Here is a 21,617-nt window from a genome sequence, read left to right as displayed (position 1 = left end):
CTTCAGTGCATGCTGCTCAAGTATTGGAGATAAATTTTAAACTCACCCAGAAAATCTAGCAGAGATGATAACGTGCAAAGAACCTTCAGTTAAACTTCTCCTACAACTAAGTAAAAATATCTTAGTGTATAAAAATACTAGAATCAAACTGCTTTTGGAATGCAGGTTCTAATATCTGCTAGAAATAGTACAGGGGAAGTCCTGCTTTGAAACAATACTTACTAACCTTGTGCCAAAGTCACTGCAGAAAACGTTTGCGAGTTGCACTAGCTCCAACACAAACGCCTCAATAAGCACTCGGATTAAAGCAACCAAATTATCTTCGGCTTTCCATTACGTGTTTTAATTGTTCAGCAAAAAGTCTCTGTACTCACCTCTACCTTCTCCGCTTGACACAGACAGGTTCATCCCAATGTCAAGATGGAAAAAAAACCCTCAAAACAAACAAAAAAAACACCACAAAAAAAACACGCCAAAAAACCAAACCCCAGCCCATCACGCACGCTACCTACCGCGGAACCGATCTGGGGAAGGCAGCCGCTCCGAGACCTAGCCGTCGCCCCGCGGGGCTGGGAGAGGCGCCCCGGCGTGCAGCAGCAGCAGCCACTTGCAGCAGCAGTTGCAGCGGCCGCCGCCGCTTCACCTTGCCGCACGCCGCGGGCTCGGGCGGACGCCCCGGCGCGGCAGGGCGCGCGGCGCAGGGCGGGGCGGGGGAGTGGCGCCCGCCCCGCGCAGCCCGCGCGCTGCTGCGCGCACCGCCAGGGCCAGCGGCTCCCTTCTCCGAGGAGAAGGAGGGGGCGGCAAATGGAGAGCGGGCGGAGGAAACCGGCCCGAAATAGCGGGGCGGCAGACCGGCTCCCAGCCCGGCTAAAAATGGCCTGACGGGCCGGGCGCTCCCGCCCCCGCCGCGGCAGGGCCCCTGCCGGCCGCTCACGGGCCGCCGCTCCCCAGGCGGGCGCGGGGCGGCCCCGCCGGGTACGCGGGTCCCAGAGCCCGCCGGGGCCGCCCCGCACGGCGCCCCGCCGCAGTGGGTTATTTTTGGAAGCTTCTCCACACCCCCACCCCCGCTCCCCTCTATGGCGTCACAGCAACTCCCGCCGTGCGGTGCGGTCACGCCTCCTCCGCCCAGGGCCGTGGCGCAGCGGGCCGCGCCCGCCCGCACCAGCCCGCCGGAGCGCGGGGCGAGGGGAGCGGGGAAGCAGCGGAGCGACGGAGCGCTTGGCGGTGACACGCCTGCACTGTCTCTAACGCAAGGCACTTCAGCCTTTATGTCTTCTTTTTTCCTCCTTCAGTTCTGTATTAGCAGTTTCCTTTGCTTGTTGCACGACTATGCTACAATTTACAACACAGAGATGGGTAACACTAAACAAAAGGTCTTCTCTAAAAATCCAAAAGTGTGTTCACGCTGGTTATCCTTACTTAAGTTAGCAGCCTCTCCTCATTAGTCAAGCAGTGGCTTCTGGTATGCTGACAATTTCAGTTCAAGGGGAAAAGAATTCTCCTTAAAGAGGCAAGATAAAAAGGTACCAAGCTTGAGTACACGTTTGTTCTAGAGAGAACCAGATTTTACAGGACATGCACAAAACGGTGGAAAGGTGTTGGGGAGCTAGTAATGAACTCTCTATTCAGAGGAAGTCCTACCCCATAAGACAAGCTGCAGGCATGCAGGCACAGTCCCCTCGACAATGAAGAGAAGCCTGGAGACAGGCAGGACAGAAGCTTTTACACAACAGTTGCAGAGTTACCCCTCCTGAAGGTAGTTTTGCAGTTCTAAGTTAACAGCAGCCAGTTACTGCCAGAGCACAGCATTCATGGCAGTCATCCCCAAACATCTACAACACTTAAGCCTTAACTTCACTATTGAGATCATGGATCAGAAAAGAGACAAACACCAAAAAAAACCTTTTTTTTTTTATATGCTGTGTGTTTAAGAGCAGTCATGCTCAAGCAACATGACTTTTTGGAAAGGTTCAAGTCTTTGGAAGAGACTGCTGCTGTAATTCCTCTTATGAGCTTATGGCATCTTTAAAAGCTTGCATTATATTCTCGAATTGCAATAGCTTGAAGTTTAAAAATACCAAGACACAAAACTCTCCAGCATCACTTCTTCTCCCTGTCATGACCAACTGACTTCACTAGCTATGGTAGAAGTGCAGGTTCACACCTCAGCTTACCCCTCTGTGCCCAAATCTATGTGCTTCTAGATTAAAATAAGGCCTAACACCTACTGAGACTGTTCAAGTTCAAGTAAGGTGAAATTACAATTTCACCATATGTTTTACCATACTCCACTCTGAAAAGCTATTTTAGTCTGGCTTGAAGCAAGATGCCAACACAATTATGGAATACTAACTAACACGATACACCCACTGTTGTAACAATTGCCCCCTCATCCACAAATGGAACTAGCAACTTTAATATTAGATGTTCTTAAAGAAAAAACCCAATGTAAAGAAGCAATGCTTGCTCCACTCCACTAGAGCTTGACTCAAGTTAAGTTTAGGAGACTTGTGACTGGAGACAAAAAGGCTGAGAAAGGAATGGGGAAAAAAAATATTTTAAACCAAACCTAGACAATGGAGCCAGTGTTTGCAGCTCACTGAAGTAACTGGAAGATTAACAGCACCAACACAAACCTCATTTTGAAACACAGCTTATTGATGGCAACAAGAGCCTGAGGGATTAGTGCTACCACAATACAGGAAGAGAAATTTATTCCACAGTACTCTGGTATCTTCAAGAGGGGAGAAAAATACCAGATCTCCTATTCTGACAATTAATGAGTTTGACATATATTCCCAAATCAAAGCATTGGCATTATGTGTAACACCATACAAGATATTTGTCACCGGGGAAACCAGAAGTTCAATAGATAGCATTCGCACATCCACTAAGCACATGGTCTGAAAAATAAATTCAGAAGCAATATTGTTACCCAGTACAAAAAAAGATTAATTTTCCTTAGTATTTTAACCCTCAAATCAAAGCAACTGCTTTATTGAGTTCAAGCATTCAGTTTGTACTTTACAAGCAGTAGTTTGTAAGCAAAATCTGGGTCTCTTCTGAACACTCAAATACTAAGATAGCCTTTTGTAAGGGAACTTATCTATGCTTTCTCTAGAAGCATGAGTTTTCATCACATTCAGCATGCAAAAGGACAGCTTACCAACAATGAAGTTCTATGGGTTTGTATATTTGTTTTTGTAACAGGTAAGCAGGGAACTAGCAAAAAATATTAAGACATTTGACCCTTTATAGGCCCATGCAGCACAATACATACCCCTTCTTGCTTTGTGAATAGGTTGAGGCAGTCAGCCAGGGCTTCACATGTTTCCTGGGATACTTCAGAGACCACATCAACCTTTTGCAGGAAGGGAGAAGATACTTCTAAAAGCACAAAAGATTAGTAGCATTAGGGGAACATTGTAAACTACAGGATTCTTTTCATTATGTTTTTCTTTAAGTAATACATTTCCTTTAACTAATAACATTTGTATTCTACAGGAATAGAAAAAAGGCTGGTGCACTGCAAGATCTGTGTGAGTAAAGGGCAAAAGTGGCACTGAAGGAGTGTTAGTTCTTTCTTTTGCATCCTTTCCCTAGTACTGGTGTAAATGGCACATGAATGGATAGAGTTTCTCTTTCAGCATGGCTTAGAAAGCAGAGGTAGTAAGCTATGGCAGCAAGACACTAGAAAAGTGACTAGCAAAAATCTCCTTTTAACCACTTTCTAGATTTAAAAGCCTCAGAGTTGCCAGGTGACAGAATTCAAATACAAAAGATACTGCACTGGTTTAACAGAAGTTAAACTGAGAAGTGCAGCTTCTCCCCGCCCCACTTCTGCCATGGTATTATATAGAAGAGAAAAAGCTTACATTGCAGCTGAAAAAATAGATGGGGCGTTACAAGGAGACTAATCAATAAAAAGGGAAGGAGATCTCATTTTCATGCACTCATCTTCTGGGTAAGTAATACAGCTTGCAGAGCAATGCCACCTCACATCCTGACTTCTATGACCATTTATAGGAGTGGCTACATGTCTAGAACCAGCAGGAAACCATGATAACCCAGTCAGCTGGTAGAAGTTATTTCAGTTCATCTCTGAAGTTTTGTGATGTGCAGAAATTCCTCAGAAGTCAAGCCATTCTCTCAGGAAGCATACTTGTTGCAATTAAAATAAGTGTTCATTTAGTGGCCACAGTATCCAGGATCAGTTGACACCATTTAGTAACACAGGTGCTTCAAACTGCATACTGAGTGCAGGAGCAGGAGACATCTTTATTTGTAATATATAAAATGCAAAAATCAAGGATACCTAGATTTAGGATAGCATGATGAGACAGATCGGGAGAGAATTTTACATATCAGGTCCCAATATAACCATTTTTATATTACTCAAAAGCTTTTAGGAGAAGTTCCACACAGAAGGACTTTTAACTCAGAAATTAGCATTCTTCTAGAGCCAGAGGACTCGAATACCTTAAAGATATCACATCAACCCAATGTGAGAACAGAAAACTGCTGCAGCTCTCCAAGACCTACAGAGGGTTACACATCAACCTGGAAACAGTTCCCTGACCCATCAAGTTGCAAACATTCATTGGGAGGAAAGTAGGAACTCACTACTGCCGTTGGCCAAGACTAGCAGTTTCTATGAAAGAGATAGTATCTGTTTTTCCTTTACTATGGGTTTTGGTTACTCAAGTTGTGTATTTAAAAAAAAGTGAATGTCCTCACTGGTTCTTCAGGTCAGCAATATGGTATCAGAGAAACTGTCTCTACATCTACCGAACGGAATTTATCCAGCTCATACCTATTTCCAAACTGCTTTTTCACAGAATCACTAGGTTGGAAAGGACCTTCAAGATCATCAAGTCCAACCATTAATCCAGCACCACCATGTCCCCTAAACCATGTCCTGAAGCGCCACATCCACACATTTTTTGAACACTTCCAGAGATGGCGACTCCACCACCTCCCTGGGCAGCCCGTTCCAATGCCTGACCACCCTCTCGGTGAAGAAATTTCTCTTAATATCCAATCTAAACCTCCCCTGGCGCAACTTGAGGCCATTTCCTCTTGTCCTATCGCTAGTTACTTGGGAGAAGAGACCAACACCCTCGTCGCCACAACCCCCTTTCAGGTAGTTGTAGAGAGCGATAAGGTCTCCCCTCAGCCTCCTCTTCTCCAGACTAAACAACCCCAGTTCCCTCAGCCGCTCCTCCTAAGACTTGTGCTCCAGACCCCTCACCAGCTTCGTTGCCCTTCTCTGGACACGCTCCAGCACCTCAACATCCTTCTTGTAGTGAGGGGCCCAAAACTGAACACAGGATTCGAGGTGCGGCCTCACCAGTGCCGAGTACAGGGGCACGATCACTTCCCTACTCCTGCTGGCCACACTATTCCTGATACAGGCCAGGACGCTGTTGGCCTTCTTGGCCACCTGGGCACACTGCCAGCTCATGTTCAGCCAGCTGTCAACCAGCACCCCCAGGTCCTTTTCTGCCAGGCAGCTCTCCAGCCACTCCTCCCCAAGCCTGTAGCGTTGCATGGGGTTGCTGTGACCGAAGTGCAGGACCCTGCACTTGGCCTTATTAAACCTCATACAGTTGGCCTCTGCCCATCGATCCAGCCTGTCCAGATCCCTCTGCAGAGCCCTCCTACCCTCCAGCAGATCAACACTCCCACCCAACTTGGTGTCATCTGCAAACTTACTGAGGGAGCACTCAATTCCCTCATCCAGATCATCAATAAAGATATTGAACAAGACCGGCCCCAGAACCGAGCCCTGGGGAACACCGCTTGTGACCGGCCGCCAGCCAGATTTAACGCCGTTCACCACAACTCTCTGGGCTTGGCCATCCAGCCAGTTCCTCACCCAGTGAAGAGTAAACCCGTCTAAGCCACGAGCCGCCAGTTTGTCCAGGAGAATGCTGTGGGAGACGCTGTCAAAGGCTTTACTGAAGTCCAGGTAGACAATGTCCACAGCCTTTCCCTCATCCACTAGGCAGGTCACCTGGTCATAGAAGGAGATCAGGTTGGTCAAGCAGGACCTGCCTTTTATGAACCCATGCTGGCTGGGCCTGATCCCTTGGTTGTCCTGCAGATGCCCTGTGAGCACTCTCAAGACCAACCGCTCCATAATCTTCCCTGGTACAGAGGTCAGGCTGACAGGCCTGTAGTTCCCAGGATCCTCCTTCCGGCCTTTCTTGTAGACGGGCGTCACATTGGCAAGCCTCCAGTCTTCTGGGACCTCCCCTGTTAACCAGGACTGCTGATAAATGATGGAGAGTGGCTTGGCAAGCTCCTCCGCCAGCGCTCTCAGTACTCTTGGGTGGATCTCATCAGGCCCCATAGACTTGTGGGTGTCCAGGTGGTTTAACATGTCCTTGACTGCTTCCTCCTGGATTATGAGTACATTGTGCTCTCCATCCCCATCTTCCAGCTCAGGGGGCTGAATATCTTGTGGATACCTGGACTGGCTATTAAAGACTGAGGCAAAGAAGGCATTAAGTACCTCAGCCTTGTCCTTGACCTTGGAGACAATGTTCCCCGCCATATCCAGTAGGGGATGGAGATTCTCCTTGCCTCTCTTTTTGTTGTTAATCTATTTGTAGAAGCATTTTTTATTATCCTTTAAGACTGTGGCCAGACTGAGCTCTAGCTGGGCTTTTGCCTTTCTAATTTTGTCCCTGCTTGACCTAACAAGATCCTTGTACTCTTCGTGAGTTGCTTGCCCCTTCTTCCAGAGGTGATAAACTCTCCTCTTTTCCCTAAGTCCCAGCAAAATCTCCCTGTTCAGCCAGGCTGGTCGCCTTCCCCGCCAGCTCTTCTTACAGCACATGGGGACCGCCTGCTCCTGTGCCTTTAAGATTTCCTTCTTGAAGACTGTCCAACATTCCTGGACCCCTTTGTCCTTCAGGACTGTCTCCCAAGGGACTCTCTCAACCAGTGACCTGAACAGGCCAAAGTCTGCCCTCCGGAAGTCCATGATAGCAGTTTTGCTGACCCCTCTCCTTACTTCCCTCACAACTGAGAATTCTATCATGTCGTGGTTGCTAAGCCCAAGACGGCCTCCGACCACCACATCTCTCACCAGTCCTTCTCTGTTTGTAAACAGCAGGTCCAGTAAGGCACCTCCCCTGGTGGGCTCACTCACCAGCTGTGTCAGGAAGTTATCCTCCACACACTCCAGGAACCTCCTAGACTGTTTCCTCTCTGCCGTGTTATACTTCCAGCAGATGTCCGGTAGGTTGAAGTCCCCCACAAGAACAAGGGCCAGCGAATGCGAGACCTTCGCCAGTCGCTTATAGAATGTCTCATCCGTCTCTTCATCCTGGTTGGGTGGCCTGTAACAGACTCCCAGCAGGATATCTGCCACATTGGCCTTCCCCCTCATCCTTACCCACAAGCACTCTACTTGGTCTTCACAATCTTCGATTTCTATGCAATCAAAACACTCCCTAATATACAGGGCCACCCCACCGCCTCTCCTTCCCTGCCTATCCCTTCGGAAGAGCTTATAGCCATCCATTGCAGCACTCCAGTCATGAGAAGCATCCCACCATGTTTCTGTGACGGCAACTACGTCATAGCTGTCACGCTGCACAATGGCTTCCAGCTCCTCCTGTTTGGTGCCCGTGCTGCGTGCATTGGTGTAGATGCACCTGAGCTGGGCTATCGATTTCAACTCTGGCACATTGAACCTACCCCTAGGTTCAACTCTAGTGAGCCCGGTTTTATCCCCTCCCCCCTCCAAATGTAGTTTAAAGCCCTCTCAATGAGGCCTGCCAGCTCATGAGCAAGAATCCTTTTGCCCCTTGGCGTCAGTTGCACTCCATCAGCTGCGAGGAGGCCCGGTGCCGTGTAAACCGCCCCGTGGTCAAAAAACCCAAAATTCTGACGATGGCACCAGCCCCTGAAGAATTTGAGGAATTCAGTTTCACTGTATTATTAGTTACAAAACCTTCCCAATAAAACACACACATGTATTATGAAACCTTACTTTCCTCTGTGAAATAAAAATTTGGTAAAAATTCAGTTAGTGCAAAATAGGTTAACATCACACAGTAAGTTACCCCAGGAGCATATGGAGCAAAAGCAGTATTTTAGACTCCTTTTGGGATGAAAGAGGAAGAACTTTTTCTCCCAAAACTGCTGTTCTATTACAGACTATGGATTTGTACAGATAAACAACTTGTTCTCTCATTTGAGCTTCATAAATTGTAGTCACAATACGTAACTAGGATTCAGGTTCAAGAGAGCAACAGTTAGATGTTCTTACAGAACTCCTGTGTGTTTAATATGTGAGCAGCTTCTGTACATCTTCAAGGTGTTATATGAAACAAGTTCTAAACTGTAACGGCTTCATGCCCGTGCTATTTTTTGGGCAATTATGCTGCAAAAATCCATGCACATGTTAAATTAAGAGTTATTATTTAAAATGAAGCCCAAGAAGTTCAAATCTGGCATAAGACTCATGGCAGAAGTCTGTGGCATATATCCCACCACACCATGCCTCCAGCTGCCTGTATAGTTTTGTGATTTCACTTCACATCCTGTTTATCATGCCTCAACTTTCACTGTATTTCTACTCACTACAAGTTTGAGGGGAAAACTAAAGTAAGACAGCTGGCTCTTTGTACTTGTCAGGGGGACACATATGCTCTCCAATAAGCTAACAACTACAGATTTTATTTTTTTTTTAAACCTTGAAAATGAACCCCTATGTTATATTCCTATGATACTACTCAGTAAGCTCTGTATCTAAAAGACAGTTTCACTACATCTACAGCCAGTAAAAATTTCTTTCAATCAACATACTTAGTTGTTTCTCCAAATCTTTTTAATTATTATAACATTATTTGAATCTTTTTCAATGAGAACAGTCCTATATTTTCAAGCTCGTGAAAAATTAAAGCATGTGCTGCTTAAAAGAAAATATCAGTTGCCTGGTAACAAACTGCATTTTAGAAGAGTAAGTTTTACCTTTTGTAGCATCCAAAGATTTAACCATTGCAAGAAAGTCTGAAATCTCTTTACTGAGTCTTTGTTGGCATGCTTGTGCTTTCTGAAAGATAGCAAGGATAGCTAGTTCAGAAGTGCCTTGTTTTTAGGAAAGTGTATGTTTATTCTCTTAACTATACTGAAATTTTTAAAGAGCATTAATTTGAAGCAAAATTTGAAGAGCATTAAATTTTAACAGATTCCCTGTGACAGAGACCAATACATTAAAGCCGGAAAAAATTACTTGGCATACCTTCAAAGATACACAAGGAAACAGAAGACTTATGCACATTATATTACTGACCGGCTTTTGTTTAGATTACTGTAGCAAACCAAACCCCCAAGCTATGTTGCACATACTGTTTTTGCATTTCCCTCCCTTTTTTTATTAAAAAGTCTGAAAACTCAAGAAGAGCCATTGCTTGTTCTTCACAAACCTAATGCCAAAATAAGCAAATGCATAGGTTAACTGATGTGTGGCAAGTACAGCAGCAGGCAGGAACCCACCCCAAGATCATATTCCAAGCCTGCATTTGAACTTGAAGACAGTTATCTATTAGATTCCATAGGCTGCTGGGAACTGCCAGCATCCGTTATCCTCCCATCTCTGTTCTGCCATGAGCTACTTTGTGTTCTTGTACCAAAAGAGTACAAGCCACGTGGTGTTCAGTCACATGAAGATTTTGCATTGCAGTGTCAACTTCCCCTTAAAGTAACAGGTTTTAGAGGTATACGTATGGCAAAAAGTGAAAAAAATAAATCACAGGCTTAATGCTAGAATTATCAAGAAAGACTCGTTTCCATTGCAGGTCTGAACAATCACTGTACAATGCACCTAATGTGACCCAAGGTGTTACAGGATCATTTCCAAGTCATTTCATTGCCCGTTTTATAGAGGTAGAGCTCACTGAAGGTTAGCTTTGGTGACACAAAGACTGGAGGATAACAAGTACAGTACACAAGGCTCCCTCTTCTGGCTGCAAGTTTCAAGAAACTCTACTTTGCAGTAGTGCCAGTAAAACTGAAAAACCCAACCCTGTAGCTATGATAAACATGCCATTTTATGCATACAGTCTGAACAGGAATATGTGACATTAAGCAGTGCAAATACAAGCAGCATTCATGCATCCATGGGATGAAAGAATCATTACTTTTAGCTGAAAGTACAGTCAAGTATTTCAACACAAAACAGCACTAATCTGCAACTGCCTAGATACATGAGCCAAGTAAGCACTCAGTACATACTTTCAGAGTATCCTGTAGGTCTGTAACAGATACTGTATCATCTTCCTCATCATCACTACTCAACTGTTCCTGTGTGCAGTAATGGGTGCTATATGCAGAGTGGTCTTCTATGGCTTCCAGCCAACTCTGAATGGAAAAAAAGCCCCAAAAAACAGGTTTAGTACACATTTCAAAGGTCATCCCTGGAAGGCAATAGCATACACACAAAAGAACAAATTAAAATTTTCTATTGTTGTGAATAAGATACTCATTAGTAAAATGAGGCACCTTAATATAAAATAAATTGTTAAAAATTGTAACATGTATTGAAGATGAGATGCTCTCTGGTCAGAGTGTTACAGATTTAACTGATCAAACTTTAAGCACGAATGTAACCACCCCTCAGTCTATCCAAGGTCACATAAAAATGTCACGTCAATTACGAAAAGACTGTAGGGAATGTATTTTGCATCTCTGAGTTTCTGTTCAGACAGCAAGGTCTCTGTGACAACGTCTGCCTTCTTATGCATGACAAACTGTGTACAAAACCTCAAGCACTATCATATTAAGAGGTATCATTTTTGTCATACTAACAAGCAGATTCTTTTCCTGTTCACCAAATGACAGAGTAGCTGAGGTTGGCAGGGCCCTCTGGAGGTCATTGGTCCAACCCTCCCTGCCCAAGAAGGGCCACCTAGAGCTGGTTGCCCAGGACCATATCCAGATGGCTTCTGAGTATCTCCAAGGATGGAGACTCCACAATCTCTATGGGCAACCTATGCCAGTGCTTAGTCACCCTCACATTCTTTCTTATGTTCAGAGGGAACCTCCTGTGTTTGTGCCCATTGCCTCTGGTCCTGTCACCAGGCTCCACTGAAAAGAGCCTGGCTCCATCCCTCTTTGCACCTCCCTTCAGGTATTTACATACATTGATAAAATCACCCTAAGCCTGGTCTTCTCCAGGCTGAACAGTCCCATCTCTCTCAGCCTCTCCTAATATTAGAGATGCTCTGATCCCTTTAATCATCTTAGTGGCCCTTTGTTGGGCTCTCTTCAGTATGTTCACATCTCAGAGAAGCCCAGAACTGGACACAGTTCTCCAGTTATGTCCACCCCTACTTCATCTCTAGTTACTGTTGAACTTCTCTAGGTCTATTAACTACACTACAAATAGCCCTAAAAAAATTATTATCTTGTTTCAGACCCACATTTTAAGACAATATAATTTATTAGGTCATCTAGGAGAATGCCTAAGAGTAGAACGTACCATTAAACATTCCTTTGTTTGGGATAATGAACTATGAAAGAAAGTGCAATAGAAGGAAGTTGCAATAGAAATTTACCACATGGGGAAGTTAAAGAAAAAGAGGAAGTTAGACTACAAGGCATAATACAGGCACAGAGCTGGAAAACAAGGTGGCACTAATTTTAAAGAACAGAATGACAATCTGTCCATTTTTGCTGCTTAGTCTATAGTCATGCTAAAAGATTCAAATCTGCATTTATGTTACCAAGCTCTGATGATCAAGATACTGAACCCACTACTAATGCATCCATAGCAAGTAGTATGCAATTTATTCATTACAGAAGTTATTACATTTTAAAGCCTTTGATAAAGAGTAATTATTACCTCTCTAGTTTGAGAAGGAAGGCTATTTTTAGGAATCTTGAAACGATGAACCGTGTCATCAAAACATCTGACAGAAAAGAAGCAACTGTCTGTAGATTTTACCTAAAGCAATGTGGAAAAAACACAAAGTTACTATAATGAATCAGGAAGAAAAGAAAATACTTAAGAGTAAGCAAGGTAGATAATCGCTCTGAACTCAGAAGTTTTTGGCTCAGTTTTGATGCAAAGTGACTATAGTTTGCAAAAAGCTTGGTCAGAACAGTTTTGCAAAGTGCTGTCTCACTTTTCATCATGAGTGATAATATAGAGGTTCTTTATGTCAAAATATTACATTTGCATGTATTTGCACCACTTGATTCAGACAAAATCTCAGCAATAGTGCAAGACAGGAATTTGTAGATACAGAAAAGCAAAAGTACCTTTTCATATAGTAGGAGTCTATATGTAACTGTAGTTACAAGTAGAACTTGTGCTGCCAACGTATAGAACTAGAGACAGGTTAGTAATAGAAGAAAAAGCATTGAAATGATCCTAAATGCATTTTCCTTAAACACTTCATCTTCCTGTGTATTATTAGTGACACCTGGCCTGTTTTTCCTCTGACCCTGTTCACTCCTTCCAAAACAAATTCACACGAGCATAACAGAATTTAAGGAAGTTTTCCCAAAAGCCACCTTCAGAATTGATCCGTTCTCCGAGATCAGCTTAAGTTACACAATCAGACAGATGTAGCCAGTGACAGCTACAGGAGGAACTAGAGCTTTACTATTCTGCATCACATGCTCCGAACAGTTGTTTTGCACAACTGAGGCGGCATGCTTTTAGGAAGCCTTATGTTTGTTTAAATCTTCAAGGCTTTGGAAAGAAGTGAAGGAGCTTTATGACCACTTTATATATAGAGTACCTTGCTTGACTAGAACCAGCATGTCTTGCAACAGCACAAGCTTTTCCCTTTTTTTATAACAAAGGCATGCTTACCAACCTAGCTGAAGTTTTCATTGTCTAGGTATGGAACACAATCACATAAAAAAACCCCAAAAGCCAAGTAGTTACAAGTCATTTCACTTCCTACCGTGCAGACAGCTTGTGTTAAATGCTTGCATCCCTGACGATGATCATTGTTCACTGCATCAGATCTTTGAAAGAGAGAGAGATTTAATAAAGTGAAGATGGGAATTATTTAAATTTCTTTTCAGAAATTTAGAAACAGAACTTACTGTCTCCGATACCAGGAAAGGACTCCATGTTCTAGAACTATCCAGTAGAGTTTCCAACCAAAAAATCGTGAGCTCTAAAAAAATTTTAAAAAGGTAGTAAGGTTAACTAGGTAAGGCAAGGTTAACAGTGAAGAGTTACTATTCCCAGTAAGTTTGGTAGCTTGAAAGCTATTACATAAAACTGGCAGTCATTAGGAAAACATTTTAGGTGTTACGTATCTTGGTGATCACAGCCACTCGAGAATACTTTACATTTACAATGCTATTCTCTTTTTTGGCAATACCTAAAGGCAAAAATTTTGTTGAACGTGCTATTCAGTAAGAATTGAAATATTAAAATACCGCTGCATTTCTTAATATTACAGGGGTTGTTGGTCACCACACAATTCTACTTTACAAAATCAAATGAGAAACAAAACACACTGAGATCCAACTACAACATTTTACCTTTCGCAAGCTTTAGTCATGGCTTAAAAACAGTTCCTTATATTACAATTCTGAGTGAATACATAAGAAAATTTACACTGAAGAAAGTTTCAAGGATTTCATTAAGTAACATAGAAATTAAACATTCATGTAGAAGATTGAGAAAACTTTTTTAACAAGAGAAACAAGATTCACTTGAGTATCAGAGCAAAACAAGCTTTAAACAACCATTTGACATCTTCCCTCTAAGTTTTAAAATTTCCAGAAGGTGGTGAACTTGTGGCAAAGTATTAGTCGCAGATTATTAAAGACATCTACTCAGGAAAGAAAAAAAAACCAAAACACCAAACAAAAAGCCACACAACACATTTTGCTGACCATACAGACAAGGAACAAAACATTACTACAGTGAAGCTTTGCCACAAAAATTACTAAGAAATAGAGATTTTAGGGACTGAGGTTAAGATCAGAGTGCATGAATCTAGTAACTGCTCCCCTCAACCAGCTCATAACGTATCCAATATACTACATTAAAGTCAAGTCATTTAACAGATCTATTATTGAAAAGTTCCCTCATTCATCAGCTCTCACTTAAGTACAGAAAAGAACATACTTTGAGATCTTATAAGCTATTTTAGAGAAGGGAATAAGACATACCTTCCATAGGAGACCTTCATATCGTCTCAGGGGTTTGTTGATAATCTGCATAGAAATTAAAGCTCATGTAGGAATAGCTTCAACTAGACAGCCTTGGCATTTTAAATGGATTCAAAAGTTCCTACCTTTCCAGTTCTACCTCCCAGTATCAGTTTCATTTCTGCACCTTGGGCGAGATCAAGGGGTGTCTGATCTGTTTAGTAACCAAGACAAGGCATGAAAATTTGATGCCAATAAACCTAAGTGTACTTAACTGAAAAATAATCTGACACTATGTTTACCCATTATAGTTTGGTCCCACAAGCATCTACATTTACTTGGAATTGGGGAACATAAGCTCCACAGGGGCAGAAGACTAAAAAGGCTCTGATGTTTAGTGCACTGAACTATCTGTCCTTCAGAGTTCTACTAGCCACAGAGAGGCCTTTGCTCTTTGTTTGTTTTTTAGCTCTTCAGCCATATAAAACAGTTCAGAACATTCACAAATATCAAGACAGAGGCATCTTTAATCTGATGACAAATACACAGTTTGCATAACATCTGCATAACGTCTCCTGGATTTGTTTTCATTAGAAGCCTTCTTCTGAAGAGTCACTTTGTCTGGGCCACATCTTCAATCTCACCACTTTTTTTGTTAGCTGTGTTCAATGTTTAGCATCAAGAAAACAAAAACCAGGCACATTTCATGGTTAAGACATACAGCAGGTAAGTTTTCTAGAAATAGGTAAGTTTGGAAAATAAAAGCATATATGGTAAGTATTTCGCTACAATTCTTAAGTCTCTTGCAATTTAGTCAGTGTTGGGCTTCCTTTATTATTGATACAAAGCTTGTAAAGCACTGTAAGACCTTTTTCCCTGAACACTGAGCGGTAAGTAACGTAGCCTATAGAAGCTGTTAAATTTTTGTCTCCTCTTAACACTTCATGTACTTTCATTTGGTACTCACCATTTTTGTTTCTTATTTTAGGATCTGCTCCATTTTTTAGAAGTTTCAACGCGCAGTGCTTATGGGCACGGTATGCTGCACAATGTAATGGTGTGTTCCCCATCTGATCTGTACAGTTTATATCAGGTGGCTTGGGCTTGTTCAACTGGAAAAAACCACAAAGTTTTGCTTACTTATCAGTATTCCTCCCTCTCCAGATGCCACATTCATTCTTTTGAAAGTTAGCTATTCCTTACTAGGATACACTTCTAGTGTAGATATCTAGAAGTAGATACACTTCTACTCAAGTGTGGCTATTGGATGTGTATATTGGGGTTTGACTAGATAATCTTTAAAGGTCCCTTCCAACCCAAACCATTCTATCCAATATCAGCCATTATAATTAAGCTTCCAAGACAAATGGGACTGCCTTAATAGAAAGGCTAACTTACTGTTAAGCCATCTTAGGAGACTAGAGTCAGAAGTGCATGACAACAATTTCAGAGAAACTCAGTTTAAGCCTTCTGCATTAGCCATATGCTATCTTAGAGAAATTAAACTATAATAGCAGAATTCCCATGGCAGCAATTTAAATCAGCATCAACAGTAACCACTTTAAATGTGCTTCCAAAATAGTCCTATAAAGGATAAACTACTACAGCTGTTATTTACAGTTCAACTGAAAAGAGAATACAGGTCGAAGAGAGACAGTTTGTGGAAGTATAACCTCATTAGTACTGAGGTCAAATACTTGAGTTCCTGAGGATTCCTAGGTTTTAGCTCTTTCCAACCAGCTGTTTTACATCTGCCTTATCTCTGCCTCTCTTGACTTCTTGCTTCCACACCCTTTAAGCCACATGCCTGTGCTCTCAGCAGCTTACACCCTGTTAGAAGGCACTGGTTTTGCCTCAAGTACACTAAAAAGCCTGAGTTAAGATTCAGCTACTGAAGGTTTAGCTTTTAGTAGCTAAACATACTGATCTAGTGAGAATCTTGACAGAAGAGAAGCACAAAAGCCACCACAACCATTTGACTTCAAGAAACTTCAACAGAAGGAGCAGCTACAAAATTAAAGTGCACACAGGAAAAGGAGAAAAAAAATAGTCTGAATCCCAATTTGAAGGTTTAGAGAAACTGAACCATTAAATTGTCGCTTCCAGACAATTGTGTTATAAAATGCAGTACAGTCTTTTTTGGTAAAAATAATCAAGATAAAGGAGAACTAACAATAAAAGGGTATCTTTCAAGCAAGTGGCACTCTGTTCCAAAAGCAGAGCAGTGGAGAACAAATTCTGATGTGTTAGGTTTCACAATAACAGTAGATGTAAGCAGCTAGTTCCATGAGTGTAACAGTCTGCTAACTAAAAAAAACCAACAGTAGGAACAGAAAGGCCTGAAAAATCTGTAGGCAAAGTATAAGGCATTATCAATATAAATGACAGTTCAGAAGAGCTATACAAATTCTTCACAAGTTATTAACCTAAGAGTAGGAAAGTCAAGGAAGTTTACACCATACAGATGTAAGTGGAGAAAGTTCATTAAACTCCTGCTGACTCTTGAAGAAGTCCAAAAATTGTAATTCAATGGTCACAGGTCCAAGTACTCTCCAAAGGATTCAGAGAAAAAAAACCTGTTGTGACTTGACTTAAAAACTGCCTCAGGGTCAAAAATGTGATAGTACTTTTAAGTTTGAGCAGTCAACATATAGCTGTTCTCACATATACAGAGCTCAATGGTACTAAATATTTTTAAAAAATCACCTCAAAATGAAAATGTTTGCAGGTAGAGTTACATGTGCATGCATGATTACATGCCACATGAGAGAAAGTACCATTCTTTAATGACAGCTTTCTACTAGGAGTCACCTTTTTCTCCATTTTTTTCCACATCAGTTTAAGACTTAGCCACCAGGCATACAACATCAAATGCAACAAGTGCTACAAATTACCAGAATCAAGAACAGATCACTTATGCCAGTGTATTAATTACAATTAATACTGATCATGCTGGTGTATTAATGAACTATTCTTTGACATCTTAATTACTGTTGCGGTGGGCTGACCCTGGCTGGAGGCCAGGTGCCCACCAAAGCCGCTCTGTCACTCCCCTCCTCAGCTGGACAGGGGAGAGAAAATACAGTGAAAGGCTTCTGGGTTGAGATAAGGACAGGGAGATCATTCAGCGATTACCATCACAGGCAAAACACTCAATTTGGGGAAATTAGTTTAATTTATTGCCAGTCAAAATCAGAGTAGGATAATGAGAACTAAAAACCAAATCTCAAAAACACCTTCCCCCCATCCCTCCCTTCTTCTCAGGATCAACTTTACTCCAACTTCTCTACCTCCTCCCCCCTGAGCAGTGCAGCGGGACAGGGAATGGGGGTTTGTGGTCAGTTCACCACACATTGTCTCTGCCGCTCCTTCCTCCTCAGGGGAGGACTCCTCACACTCTTCCCCTGCTCCAGTGTGGAGTTCCTCCCACGGGAGGCAGTCCTCCACAAACTTCTCCAACGTGAGCCCTTCCCATGGGCTGCAGTCCTTCACAAACTGCTCCAGCCTGGGTCCCCCCCCAGAGTGCCGTCCTTCAGGAACAGACTACTCCAGCCTGGGTCCCCCATGGGGTCACAAGTCCTGCCTGCAAACCTGCTCCAGCGTGGGCTCCTCCCCATGCTGTAGTTGGAGATCTGCTCCAGCGTGGAGCTCCATGGGCTTCAGGGGCACAGCCGGACTTGCCATGGTTTTCACCACAGGCTGCAGGGGAATTTCTGCTCCAGCACCTGGAGCCCCTCCTGCTGCTCTGACCTGGGGGTCTGCACAGTTGTTTCACATTCTCACACCTCTCTCTCCACCTAAAAATTATTGTGTGCCCTTCCCCTGCCACCCCCCCGCCCCGCCTCCCTTGCTTAACTACGTCATCCCAGAGGTGCTACCACTGTCAGTGCTGGGCTCAGCCTTGGCCAGCAGCGGGCCTGTCTTGGAGCCGGCTGGCATTGCCTGTCAGACACCAGGGAAGCTTCTAGCAGCTTCTCACAGAAGCCATCCCTGCAGCGTGCTCCCCCCACTGCCAAACCTTGCCATGCAAACCCAATACAACTGTGTACAGCTCTGTTTCTCCACTTCAAAGAGGATAGTACAAAAAAAACAAATAAGAGTTACAAGGATGACCAAAGATATAAAAACAGCTTCTGTGCAAGAAGGAGTAAGAAAGACAAGGGCTCTTCAGACTAGAAGAGATAAATTTAGAGGATGGAAATAAATTTTGAACAGGTGTCTATTTTAGCTTCTGGGCAGAAAAAGTAAAGGATGTCAAATTTCTCAATCTACAAATCTAACATTTGTGAATTTTCCATTAGAAGTAAGTAGAAGTATTCAGACTGCTTTGATGCCTTAAGAAGTATTACTAAAGATGGCAACTAGGTAGAAAATGTTCCATACTGTATGTCTTGCTTCCAAGGAAACTGTTCAGAACTCAAAAGCTTGAGTCCAAACATTAAGACCCTGCTTCAAAACCCAACTGGATATGGTCCTGGTCAACCTGCTCTAGTTGATTCTGCTCTGCGAACAGGAGTTAGACTAGGTCATCCCCAGAGGCACCCTCCAGTCTCAATTCTTTCGCAGTTTGCTTCTTTGATAGCCTTACCATGCCATGGTATTTTTCAGCTTGAATTACTACAAGTGTGCACACATGCACATATACAGTTTTCAAGTCCTGCTCAGCATGAAATTGTGTTGCACAGATGATTGCCCATTAAAAGCTACAAAGACTTCAGCTACAACAGATACTAATGACAAAAGCTTATTTTCAAGATTTAAAATAGGCCATACTGTGGTGAAAACCTAAGCTCCCATCACATCAAGGCATCCAAAAAGACATAACAAGCTTATTTCAGTAGATCTAGAAGCATTACGCTGCTATTTACAGTTAATTGAAGAGTATTTAGAGAAGGAAGCTGAAAACCATTGTTTTGCAGCCTCCAGCAAGGAGGCTAGAAAACCCTTGAGGGTTCAGCACCTTACCAACATAACACAGGGCACAGCACTAATATTCTGAAGTCACAGCACACTGAAATAAAGGCCTAATGTCACATGTTGTTACATTAATGTTATGGCTTGAATCACTTGACACAAAATTATTACAAGCACTTGAATTCTTACCAAGGCAGTCAGTTTCCCTGTCTCCCCCTCTCTTGCTGCTCCTAAGAGTTCTTCTTCCAGTTTCCTTTCTTGTGTCCTTTCCACTGCTGTTTAAAAAAACCCCAAATTTAAGGTCAGTCTCAGTAAAGTAGCAAGTACACATGAAGTACAGCACTCAAGAAACTATGTCAAAACAAGCCTAGAGAAACAAGTTTCCAGTATTATTTATTTGGGACAGGTATAAATGGAATATTTTTTCAGAAAAGTCTGTGTCAGAGCAAATATATATTCAAAAATATGTAATATTTGACAAGATGTGTGATTGTGTATACACGCATATATATAGGTCATTATTATTTTTTAAACACTTACAACCCAACCCCACTCCCTAGTAAAAGGGAAAACAGAAGACCTGTATGACACTCCCATCAGATCTTCCCTGTGTTCTTTTCAGTTTCTCTTCTACTCATGCTATCATCCTACAGACATTTTATTTTCCTCTAATAATCCAGCAGATAAGCAGCAGCAGAAAGGACTTATCTATGCACTTGCATGTAGAATTAGCAGAGATCACTTTTCACACACACAGTCTGTGTCACTGGACACAGAGCTTCAGTAGTATTTATGGGTATCATATAATAATATCAGGAAGCACCACAGTTCTTTAACTCTCCAAAACTATAAGCAGTGAGCCTATATAAGTATTTGGACAGTATATCCCTCACTTTCAACACCTGTGAGGCAATGGAGGAAATAAGGGTGTCATGGTTTAGCCGCAGCTGGCAACTAAGCACCACGCAGCTGCTCGCTCACTCCCCACGGTGGGATGGGGGAATCAGAAGAGTAAAAGTGAGGAAACTCATGGTTTGAGATAAAGACAGTTTAATAAGTAAAGCAAAAGTCGCGCACACAAGCAAAGCAAAACAAGGAATTCATTCGCTACTCCCCATGGGCAGGTAGGTGTTCAGCCATCTCCAGGGAAGCAGGGCTCCATCACACATAATGGTTTCTTGGGAAGACAGACGTCATCACTTTGAACAACCCTCCAGCCCTTCCTTCTTCTTCATCCCAGCCTTATATACTGTGCATGACATCATATGGTATGGAATATCCCTGTGGCCAGCCTGGGTCAGCTGTCCTGGCTGTGTCCCCTCCCAGCTTCCCGTGCACCCCCAGCCTTCCTGCTAGCAGGCCAGCACAAGAAGCTGGACTGTCCTTGACTACTTAGCAATAACTCAAAACTTCAGCACATTATCAACATTTTCTCATCCCAAATCCAAAACATAGCCTCACACTAGCTTCTATGAAGAAAACCAGCTCTATCCTGGCTGAAACCAGGAAAAAGGGGGAGGGTTTTTTACTTTTTTTTCCTTTTGACATCACTTCTAAGACTGCAATAGCAAGCCCTAAACTTGATCCAAAACTGGGTCACCTTTACAAACCGTTCAGAATTTTGCTCTTTAATGATTTTGTTGACACAAAGTCACTTACTGTTCTTGACTTGAGTTTTCCCTCTTCCAGTGAGTTAAGGCTTTGACTGCCATGTACCAGAGCTGTAGGAAGGATTACCCCAACAAGTAGTTGGGGTAGTTACTTGAATAATGCTATTGGCATTCATGACATTTTAACTCTCCAAGTGACTTGCACACTTATTGTGGAAAAAAAAAAACCAAATGTCAGTACTGCAGACAGGAACAAAAAACTAACTTTTTTCTTTCTAATGACCAAATTTAAAGAGAAAATTCAGTTAGGCTTCTGTAACTTCCAAGAGAAAAGTCAGCTTTTAGAAGGTACAAGTGTCAAAAAAAAAAAAAAAACCAAAACAGGCTATCACCTATTAAAGTTACCTTCCAACATATTCCTTATGTCTTTATCATGAGTAACTTCTTTTGCAGTCTCTCCACTCCCATTAACAATAGAAGTATCAGCATTATGCTGCAAGAGTAACATCACCACCTCCTGGAAAACAATTTGAGAAACACTGCTTATCTATCTCTCATGGCAAGGCCACATTCAGTCTTTCCAGCTTTTGACATCCTGTAAGACAAGCTGTGTAACGGCTTCTCACCACTGCTGGCTCATAAAAACAGGAAGGGGTGTTTTAGAGAGATTGAAGAGCAAGACTAACTGCAACCTTCTCTCACATCAGTCAGGCTTAAGGAACTAACAGGTGATTAGTTATGGCCGAACGGACCCACTCCAATTTAAAAGCCTGTGTACCTGGTGCAAATGCTGAATATGACAGATGAGCTAGTTGTACTGGGTTTTTTTTTGGGGGGGGGGGGGGGGTGGTTAGGTAAGAAACTAAGTCACTCCTTCAGAGAAGGGCTGAGAGGTTTGGGGAACAATTAAACTAGCCTCACATCACAGGCCTATAAAACACCCTAGTTTTATTT

General features: G+C 42.7%; 1 protein-coding gene across 1 annotated transcript in view; it reads right to left on the bottom strand.

The window, feature by feature from the left end:
* Nucleotides 1–21,617, bottom strand: part of OSBPL1A (oxysterol binding protein like 1A) — a gene marked incomplete at both ends in the record, with an annotated part of 75,301 nt that overhangs the window by 45,820 nt on the left and 7,864 nt on the right. Inside the window, 11 exon segments of the mRNA XM_082015430.1 lie at nt 3,281–3,387; nt 8,989–9,070; nt 10,252–10,377; nt 11,861–11,962; nt 12,933–12,996; nt 13,078–13,151; nt 14,161–14,205; nt 14,286–14,353; nt 15,107–15,251; nt 19,243–19,328; nt 21,069–21,180. Coding sequence (XP_081871556.1) covers nt 3,281–3,387; nt 8,989–9,070; nt 10,252–10,377; nt 11,861–11,962; nt 12,933–12,996; nt 13,078–13,151; nt 14,161–14,205; nt 14,286–14,353; nt 15,107–15,251; nt 19,243–19,328; nt 21,069–21,180 — 1,011 coding nt within the window.

The sequence above is a fragment of the Phaethon aethereus genome, assembly GCF_964289735.1.
Source record: "Phaethon aethereus genome assembly, chromosome: 2".
In the NCBI taxonomy this organism is placed as follows: domain Eukaryota; kingdom Metazoa; phylum Chordata; class Aves; order Phaethontiformes; family Phaethontidae; genus Phaethon; species Phaethon aethereus.
This window is presented reverse-complemented; position numbering and strand designations above follow the sequence as displayed.